This window comes from Mustela lutreola, chromosome X (genome assembly GCF_030435805.1).
Source record: "Mustela lutreola isolate mMusLut2 chromosome X, mMusLut2.pri, whole genome shotgun sequence".
NCBI lineage: Eukaryota > Metazoa > Chordata > Mammalia > Carnivora > Mustelidae > Mustela > Mustela lutreola.
This window is the reverse complement of record NC_081308.1, coordinates 67,577,319-67,587,382: the sequence shown is the minus strand read 5'-3', so window position 1 is coordinate 67,587,382 and position 10,064 is coordinate 67,577,319. Positions and strand designations below refer to the sequence as shown.

Genomic DNA, 10,064 nt, shown 5'->3' with positions numbered 1-10,064 from the left:
AGATGAATGGATAAAGATGGGGTTCATATATACAATGGAATATTACTCAGCTGTCAGAAAGGATGACTACCCATCATTTTCTTAGACTTGGATGGAACTGGAGGGGATCATGCTGAGTGAAGTAAGTCAAGCAGAGAAAGACAATTATCATATAGTTTCACTCATATGTGGAACATAAGGAATAGCGTGGAGGACCATAGGGGAAGAGAGGGAAAACTGAAGGGGGAGATGTCAGAAAGAGAGACAAACCATGAGAGACTGTGGACTCTGGGAAACAAACTGAGGGTTACAGAAAGGAAGGGGTGGGGGAACGGGGTAGCCAGGTGGTGGGTATTAAGGAAGGCATGTGTTGTGATGAGTACTGAGTGTTATACACAACTAATGAATCACTGAACACTATATCAAAATCCAATGATGTACTGTATGGTGGTTAACTGAACATAATAAAAAAAGCAGAAAACAAACAAAAAAAGTCACAGAACCAGAAAAGACTTCAGATAAGGCCCCTAAATAATGCTAGTGTGGTTGGTGATGGGTCATCTAGGTGAAGTAGTGTGATGCTCACATCAGGAGATTCTAATAAGTTGGAGAGAGAAGCTAACCAACCTTCTGATCCTACTAAATGTACAACTCAGTGGAATTAGACCATGGTTACAATATAAAATTTTATTGCCAATAAAAGCCTTTAATAACTCATTTATCCTATTTCAGTAGGACCTTGTTCTTTCTGATGAAAATCCAGTCATAGCATCTCTCATTAAAAATAAAATTATTTTGAAATAAATAAATATATAAAATAAATAGCATATACATTTCATAAATAGTTTGTCCATATGCACAGTATCCATGCTTACATTTTAATACCATTTTCTCCCAGCCTACCCCATCTCCCACTTCTAACAGCAAGAAAACTGCATGTCAGGACAGGTGAGAAATCTCCAGAGCCAATGCAGGGATGGCCTGCATCAGGTCACAGCCCCAAGGCTTTTAATGAGACTTTCCCAAGGCTCTGTATATAGCATCCATGGCAGATTCCTCAGTCTTTCATTTACCCATTGTCAAAGTATTTGGGTAGATTGTAGGGCAAGATAACCCTGGCCCTTGGCAAGGGCCCCCATTCTTTCTTGTGCCACCTCAGGGGGAAGAACACGAGTAAAGGAAATAGTATATACAAGATTCCCTCTAGCCCACCCCCTCCACCCATTTCCCTCCCCCAAATGACCCATCCTTGATATACACTTTGAACAAGAGAACAGCTGGATCTAGTTGAACAGGAAGTGCTCCTCTGTTATCTAAACTGGTAGGAAAGAGGATTGAGAAGCTATGAGTATGGTGCTTGTGGAGACAACTGTGGCCCTAGAGTACAGGGGTCACAAAGGTCACACTAGGGTTCCATTACCTATAGCGGAAGAGGTCTCTGGACACGGAGGGCAACTTAGAAGGATCTACTGGCCTGGGCAAAAAGTGAGTGAATTTCTGGTGTCGTTTAGTCCTGTATCCCTCCCGGGGTGAGCCATCTTTATTCAAGGCCACATAATACTGTCTCTCCGAGTCCAAGTGTTTGTACAAGGTGGAAGCATAGGTGTTGTACCAGTTTTCTTCAAATTGTTCCCGGAACACACATTCACGTGTCAGCTTCTTCTGTGAGGGTGAGAAAATAAAGCAGAGCCTATTAGATGATGATTTCTCCCATCCCAGCTTGCTGAAATAGCAATAGGACATTGATATTTGAAAATTTCCATCCCATCTCCCCGTATTCTCAAGGCATCTTCTTTCCAAATAGCACAAAACAGTCCTGTCTGTATGGCCTTCATCCTCTTATGGGAACCGCACAGGAATGTTTCAGGTGAGATCTCTCCTGAAGGCAGGAGACTGAAGGAGATGGCCTCGCTGGGCTCTCTGAGCCTGGGAATTTCTGCGATGGCCTACTAATGCTCCTTTGGCACCCGAATTTTCTCCCTACTTTGGGCAAACAATGTCAAATCCACTGAGATTATAGTCAACCACGCGAACTAACAGGCAAAGGCCTGGGATCCATCTAAAGCTCCATAGGAGGTGAGTTATGATCTCTCCTAATGAGGGGTCTCAGGCCTGTCTGTTGGAAAGATCTCTTTGAAAAGTTCCTCCAATCTAGCTGCCGCAAGCTAGCAGCTCCTAAGGCAGGTCTCTTGTCTTTGTCCCTTCTCACACTTGATCCAGCTGGCATACTACTTGCTGGGGTGGCCAATACTGAGTGCTGGGGTCAGGCCTATCTCTTAGGTGTCAGGGAAAAACATGCTCTGATTTCCTGGGGTGCAGGCAGCCAGAAAGCATGCTCAGGGACTCAAAAAAACCCAGGAGTTAGGATCCCCTGAAAGGGTTAAGATCAGTGAAGCCACTCACCATTCCCCAGCTCTAGGCTAGTTTCCAGAATAGAGAACCTGTACTGCAGCCAACACCATCCTAGCTGGGGACTTAGGGCTGTCACCAGGTCCTAGAACCCTCACTCTTCATTTGTGTGTTTCATTTGGCCTCTGGGATTCAGCTGAAGCAGTCTGGAAGTCAGGGACTATGGTTTCAATCTCAGAATCTCAATCTGAGGGCCAGTGCTTCCACTGCCAATTTTTGTGCCAGCTTGTCTGCCACTCCTCCAAGTACTCGTTAAAATTCCGAGGTGCCCCTCAGGAGTGTAAATGCCCCCAAGCCCTCACCATCTGGTTGACAAACCAGCACAGTTTATGGTTATCGCCAGGCTGGCTGGCTGTCTAATGGAAGAGGTGAAAGCAAAGTTGCCACAGAGAAGCTTATGTTTTGTTGGGAACAGGAGTTTGAGTGCTACACAGCAAGCTCCTGTAAGGCACTGATCCCTCACAGTTGATAGAAGTATTTCATGTGCTAGGTCAGTGTTTTATGTTTTTGCCTTACATAGTCCAAACACTGGTGGTGATAGCCTCTGATGAAAAGAAAACCTTCAACTTACCGACCCATAGAGTTCTCCTCGCTCATTCATTCCTAAGTACAGGCCAGAGTCCACTCCCCGGATGCTGATCAAGCCTACAGCCAGGCTGATAAACTCCAGGATTCCTAGAGCAAAAAATTGAATGCCATTTCTATTAGCGATGTTGAGCTCAGAGGGAGTTGTGCAGGTGACGTGAGCTACCAGTCATTGATCCCCAACTGGAGGCAGCCCTGTATGCCTTCGGTGAGTTACCTTATGAAACCATCTTTTGAAGCAAGGATGGAACCTCAGAAAATATACCCAGTCTTTCTGGGCCTCAGCTTTTCCCTGTGTGAGATGGGTGAAACAATCTCTTACTCAACACTCAGAGACATTACGAGGAAGAGACCAGGGGCAGGCTTTGGCTATGAAAGTTCCATAATTACAAGGTACTATTTAATACCATCATTTCGAGTACTGGGAGGGGAGCTTTCAAAATGGAAGAATGTAGCTAGATTTCTGTATCTTTGCAAAGTCACTTCCCTCTCCCACAGAGCACACAGCGTTCCTTATTGTCCTCTAGGCTGCATTTGTTTTGCACCCTCTTAGCTCCCAGGTCTTTAAAGCCACATGAGACTGTCAACTACCCATGGCTGACTCTAACAAAGGCCATACAGTCCACTCACTAAGTCTGTGTCTCCCTCTTAAGGCAGAAGGCAAAAAAACAGGGCCTGGCAAGAGCTTTCTCCTAAAATACGCTCTCAGCCAGGGCAGTCTCAGGCTGACAAGCCTGTCAGTTTCCTCTTGTCTCTTTAGAATTTTGAGTTTACCCATGGCACACAGTTGGCAGGTAGTACTGGACTTGACACTGATGTTAGATGTTGCAACTTTAAGGGGAAAGTTGGGAAGACATTCAGAAACATCCCTCTAGCTGACAAGGTTAGAGGTGGGGAGTTGAAAATGTTTTCATGTACCCAGCAGCAGCTGGAGAAAGAAAGAAATCAACTTCCAAGAGGGAAAAAGGACCCAGAACTTAAATCCTGGTGGTGCTGAGGACTACAGTTTTGTCCCAAGATAGTACATCTGTTACTCTACAGTTATAGACAGAATGGTCAAGAAGATTCCCCTTTGATATTCTGGTTTTTAACCATGTTTTCCATACAGACCAAAACTTGATATGACTGACTCACAGAGGCATCTGAAGATATGAAATGAGCTCATATCTGGTTGCTTTTCTTACCCTCCAAATGCAATTCTTTTTTTTTTTTTAAAGATTTTATTTATTTATTTGACAGAGAGAGATCACAAGCAGGCAGAGAGGCAGGCAGAGAGGAGGAAGCAGGCTCCCTGCTGAGCAGAGAGCCCGATGTGGGACTCGATCCCAGGACTCCGAGATCATGACCTGAGCCGAAGGCAGCGGCTTAACCCACTGAGCCACCCAGGCGCCCCTCCAAATGCAATTCTTAAGGGTAATAATATTTTCTGTGATCTACATAGGGAGTAGAATGGATCCTTAAAGACTACTTAAAAAATAAGTGGTTGATTCTGAAATTGGATTCAAACCTCCAGTGGTTAGTCTCCTGAGAAGTGATTTGGGCTGGTGGATGAATGTGCGGATGTGGCAGCTTTAGGGGGGTTCCACAGCTCACTTGGATTTCTTTGAAGGATGCAAAGGTCCGCGGCCATTGTATGGCCTCTGACATAAAACTCCCTTAGGTTTTATTCTCAGTCGGCCTGTTCTTAACTCCTATAATACAGGAAAGGACTTTTGGGAAAAGGAACTGACACAAGACGGTGGCAGAAGGCAAATAGCTCGTGTCAAGTAAGGGTGAAGCAGGAAGTGATTTAATGGATCAAAACCATTAGTTGCATTGTGCAAATGTCTGATTTTGGTTCTGCCTTGTTTAACATTTTAATAAATGACTTGTAAGAGGACATAGGAGAGCCGCTTACCCTTGTTCCAGGAACTGTACAGCTGAGAAGGTGACACAATCAAAATCCAAAGAGATTTCAGGAGGATGGGAAAATGAGCTGACTCCAACAAAATAAGCCTTAATTAGAATAAATGTAAAGTCCTGTGCTTTGGTCCCGATTACTCAAGATGTTTTGTGCTTGGGTTTTGTTGGGGAATGGATGGTGAGCCTCAAGTGCAGACAGCTGAGTTAATCATACTCTGTATCTTAGGGCCTATTATCATAATTGGCCTGTGCAAGGGCTTTATATTCATCTATTTCTTTTTATTTCTGTACTCTGCTCCCATCCTTCTCCCCACTTCAAGCAACCATGTATATTTACTTGAAAACACATACTATTCTTTTGTGTTTCCATGCATTTTCATTAACTACAAGTCAGCCCACCTTTGGAATGGGGAGACGTGGCTTAGCAAAACATCTCTAACAATGATCGGGAGATTTGACTGAACAAGGTAAGCTCAGTATGGGTGATGCAGGATATTAAAACGCTGATGTAGAACTAGTCAAGTAAAAATTAAAATTTATTGAAAAGCTAATGTGAGACAAAGAAACAAAAAAGCTAATGTGATCAAAGGCTGCATGGATAGAGGTCTAGTAACTGGCCAAAAGGAGGAGACTGCCCCACTCCTTTCCACCTTAGACCACACTGAGAGTGCTATTTTTCGTTTTACTATGATTAAAGATGTCTCTGGAAAAACAGGAGTGTGTTCAAAGGTGAGTGGCCAGTATGGCAGGGAAATAAGAAACTGGGTCCTTGTTTCAGCTCTGTGTGCTAAACTTTGAGAGACACCAAGCTGCTTGAGCCTTGGGGTATTTCCTTTGCTTAGACAAATCGTTTCTGAGCTTCAAGTCTTAGTTCCCTCATTCCCCAAGTATCTCATGTCTCTGACCATCCTGAGCTCATTAAGTAGCAGAGGGCAGCTTGTGATCTCACCGTCCAAGACCTGGTGTGAGAACAAATCATGAAACACAAGAGGTGTGGCCATTTGAGTCACCACAGTTCTTCTCCAACTCTCTGTTCACCCTGATGCCAAAGGACAGATCATACAGGAAGTCACTTGGGTTGTGTCCAATAACAGGGGTCTCCAACAGCTGGAATCATCCCTGCCTGGCTGTCTAGGGCATCATTTTCCTCTGCCAACTTTCCTATTAGCTGGATTCAAACTGTGGGAACCCAGTTGCACATGACGATGGAACAGATATTCCTAAACCTCCTGAATCCCAGCCAGCATGAAGGGAGAGAGAAAACGAGCCATTTTCACATTTTCCCTGTTACAGTTGGAGAGGACTATTAACAGCAAAGTGCCAGTCTGTCCTTGGTACTCTCACTCCCTCCACTGTGCCTCATCCTGACCTGCCCACCTCAGGCTCCGGCCTCGCTTGACAATCTCCAGACTCTTCTTACATCTTTTTTTCCCCCGGCCTCAGTCAAAACAGTTCTGTCCTGAGCTCCACTGCTCCAGAACTTCGCTAGATGGCTGGCTAATGCGTCCTCGAATCTGGTTCCAGGACCTGCCTGGGCTCCCTCAGTTATCCTTTCAGACTTCTGGGGCTAAGACAGTGCTGCTTTGGCATCTCGACAAATAAGAACCAGACTGCTCAAAACCTACAGCAGCTTCCTTAGCCTGCTCCATCACACCTGGTGGGAGGCCTCTCCACCAGTCTGGCCCACTAGCTCTGTTCTGCCAGTCCACAGGTGCCCCCTCAGGAATGTCAGTACCCCTGCAAACTTCGTGTAAATGCCACCATCCAAGCAGAGACAGAAATACTCCTGACTACTGATTGCAGAGGGAGTGGGGGGGAGGGAGAGCTGAGGCTATGCCAACAGGTTATTATTCGGAGTCGTGGCTGCTCTTGGGCTCAGCCCGACTCGACTCATTCTGAACACATGGATTCCAGGGTAATCCTTAGGGGCCCTGCTCTCCAATTACAACAAATAGCTATTTACTTTACATGGCCTTTAGAGACTACCTCCTCCCCCCAAGCAGAAATCTATAATATTTTATATCTTAAGTCTGGCCTACTTTACCCTGCTGGAATGTGGACTGCTAAAGCACTTATGGAATGTTAAAGTTTCAATTTATTGAATACCCTGGTTGATTAACTCAAATGTGGAGGGAGGAGAGTAAGCAAACTCAAACGCCACCTCTCTCTCTGCCAAAAGCTAAAGGGAGAAAGACTAAATGTGTGTTTGAAAGTCGGCTGGGGAGGTTACAAAGAGACAGCTTTGACTAGTTATCATTTCCTTTACAGGAAATACATGGAACTGCCAGGAAGCCAGGGAAGGAGGAAAGGGAAAAGATGGTGCAGAGGTGGTTTCGGGCAGTGTTATTTTAAAAGGCAAAACCAAAAATGAAGCAGTCGGTTAAGTGGCAATGAAAACATCCCTTCCTCCTGCCAGTTTTATTTCCTTCACTTTCTCCTTAAACTTACTCTTAGCAGGGCTGAGAGATGAAAAGAAATCAAGATGTGTCCTTAGAGAGGTAATTAAAGACCACTTATCCCAAAAGCCTATTACTAACTTATGTTGACCTTGTAGGTTATTGGGCTCAGCTTAGGCAGAGAGTCAGACAAACACTAGATGCTGGAAGCCAAGCTCATAGTTTCTGCATCTCTGCTGTGCTCCCCACCCCGCCATTTCTCCATCACTTCATGATTTTTCTTTTTACATATCAGGAATGAGTTACTCCAATATCTTTAGGCCATTTCTGGGAGGCTTTGGGAGGTTCTGAGACCAGGGTGGGAGTCCCATTCCTTTGAGGAACAAAAGGGAACTGCAAAGTTACGAGTGATGGAAAGGAAAGGAGCCAAGTTCATACTCCCTCTTCCCTGACCACACCCATCACCCTTCGGAGGACCTGTTGAAAGTTAATACAGACACCTGCACCCTTCCATTACTCCCACCTCACACACAACCCACTGTCCTCCAGCTCTGTGAGCATCTTTTTCCAAGATGACATAAACCTCATTAGGGTTCCTGCTTGCTCCCAGCAAGGAAGACCAGCCCTGACCTTAAGTTGGTTGCTAGGCTTGGCCTTGCCCAAGAACTGGCCTCTGAAAACCGCCCCCCCCGCCCCCGCCCCACCTTTTACAATGCACTCCAGATGCACTGTAGCAAGGCAGGGAAAAGGCGGTTGGGGGAGATTTGGGGGGGAAGAATGGGGGAAAAGGGTAGGCTAAAGAACGGAACAGGTATCATGCCTGAAGTTTGGCAAAACCCCCTACTGGCTTAGGGATAGAAGGTGTCCTTTGGCCATAGGATTCTTGGGAAGAAGTAGAGGGCATTGGGGGATGGATCTCCCAAGTAAAGGTAGCTGTCACACCACCTGAATTACAGTTTAGTAGAGAATAGGAAATTGAAAATTAAAATGGCCAAATTACTGAGGAATGAACACATTTGTTTAGAAACCTAATGATCTCCATCCCACATCAAGGTTTATACCAAGTATGTTTTGAATGTGAGACAGGCCCCTATGCCTTCTCAACAATCTGCCGGGTGTCCAGCCGAGAAAATCCTGTCAGGAGGCTGTGCCTTTCCGGTCCTGGGCCCAGAAGACACCTGTTTCTGGGGCTGGGAGCGGGCCCAGGCCATCTCCTCCCCGTGAGGCAAGGAGTCCAGAGGTATTTCCAGGCAAAAGCTATCCTAGGGTCGTGCCCTTCCAGAGTGGACAGCGGGAGGCGTCCCCAGTTTCTCCAATACCCAGCTCATGCCTTGCGGCCTGGGATCGGCCTCCACCCTGGGCAGAGAAAGCCAGAGGCAGGCAGGTGCCACAGCTGCCGGCTGCCGAGTCTCCCGTCCGCCAAAAGCGATCCCTGCACGGACCGCCCGCCCACCCCTTCCGTAGCCCAGGAAGGCTTCGGCTGCAGACAATCGGCCAAGCCCACTGCCCGCGAGGCCCCGCTCCCAGCCACCGTCCCTGGCCTCCCCAGGGCGGGAGGCCGGTGCTCCTACCCCTTCTCCAGCTCCACCTGCTTTCACGCTAAGCGCAGCGTCCCGGGTCAGAATGATCCCCTGGTTACGGGGGAGGGAAGAAGGGTGGAGTGGGGCGAAGAGAGGCCGCACCTCAAGGCGCCCCCGCCTCCTCCCGAGAGCGTCTGAAGGTGCCAGGCGCCCCGACGCCGCGCGGCTCAAGTTTGCGCCGTCTGAGCCCTCCTGGCCCGCGTCCCTGGCTGTCTCCCGCTTCGACGGACCCGGACGGCACAGGGCTGGGGCGGCTGGGGCGGCCCGCGCGGGCCCCGAGCCGGAGCCCCAGCCATTGGCTCCCCAAAGAGCCGTCCGCGGGCTTCCTGTCCCTCCCGGCCGCGTCCTCACCGAAACGGCTGTGGTCGTGGCGGGTGCCGTGCACTGTGCCGTTGGGGAAGATCTCCAGGTGGAAGCCGGTGCGGCAGTACAGCTGGCGGCGCCGCAGGATCCCCTTCAGGTGGGCGAAGTCTGTGGGCGAGCCGCGCTGCAGCTTCCCCTCGATCTGGCCGAGGCGCTCGTTCAGGAAGCCCGGGGAGTCAGCTAAGGGCACGTTCCCCAGAGAGGAGGAGAAGCCGTGTAGATCCCAGTCCAAGGAGGCGAAGACCCCCCCCACCTCCGCCATGGCAGGGTGCGCGGGGCCGAGCCGGGGCCGCGGGGCGCGAACTACCTCTGCCCTCAGCGAGCGCGGGCGACTCCGCTGCTCTCGCTCGCTCCCTCGCTCGCTCCCTCCGCGCTTTGCCTAGCCGCAGTCGACGTCTGTTCGCGTCCAAGGAACTTCTCAGCGGCGGGGCCGCGAGCTCCTGACCTTGCTCGCAGTCAAAGTGGCGCTTCCCCTACGCATCCATCTCCCTAGGCCTCTCATAGCTGGCTTCGTCGAGCTATCAGATGCAAACGGCACTTTATATACATACCCACTCCCCTTACATTGACATATTGGATATTTAAATACAAGCCACACCTCACTGGCATCCCCTCAGAGATTGGTGTGTGGGGTTTTCTTCCCCCCTTGAATCCATTTGGCTCTTTTTGGAAGGGAGGGGGTGAGGGAGGAGAGAGCTAGCGAGCTTCACTCCCTCTTTTATTATGAAAAAAAAAAAATGGCAGGAAAAAGCTACACATTGCAGTGAGGCATAACTGCTTTTGGCAGGTTTTTCTGAAACTGCTGATGAAATAACGGAGCCCAGCGCGTGGAGACTGTCGGCGCCCACGG

The 10,064-nt window shown here is 48.5% G+C and overlaps 1 protein-coding gene across 1 annotated transcript; it reads right to left on the bottom strand.

Moving 5' to 3' along the window:
- Nucleotides 1-646: 646 nt before the first annotated feature.
- Nucleotides 647-9,751, bottom strand: FGF16 (fibroblast growth factor 16). The gene is made up of 3 exons (XM_059157659.1): nt 9,203-9,751; nt 2,960-3,063; nt 647-1,641 (listed from the first exon to the last, which is right to left on the bottom strand). The coding sequence occupies exons 1-3, from the start codon at nt 9,474-9,476 to the stop codon at nt 1,396-1,398; spliced, it is 624 nt and encodes a 207-aa protein (XP_059013642.1). The 5' UTR covers nt 9,477-9,751; the 3' UTR covers nt 647-1,395.
- Between the last annotated feature and the right edge of the window lie 313 nt (nt 9,752-10,064).

Bases quoted from the DNA above. Each gene is read 5' to 3' on its own strand.
- FGF16 (XM_059157659.1), bottom strand. From the start codon at position 9,476: ATGGCGGAGGTGGGGGGGGTCTTCGCCTCCTTGGACTGGGATCTACAC. The intron at 3,064-9,202 runs GTGAGGACGCGG...TTTTTGCTCTAG, and splicing joins CCACGACCACAGCCGTTTCG to GAATCCTGGAGTTTATCAGC. The intron at 1,642-2,959 runs GTAAGTTGAAGG...TCACCCTCACAG, and splicing joins GAGGAGAACTCTATGGGTCG to AAGAAGCTGACACGTGAATG.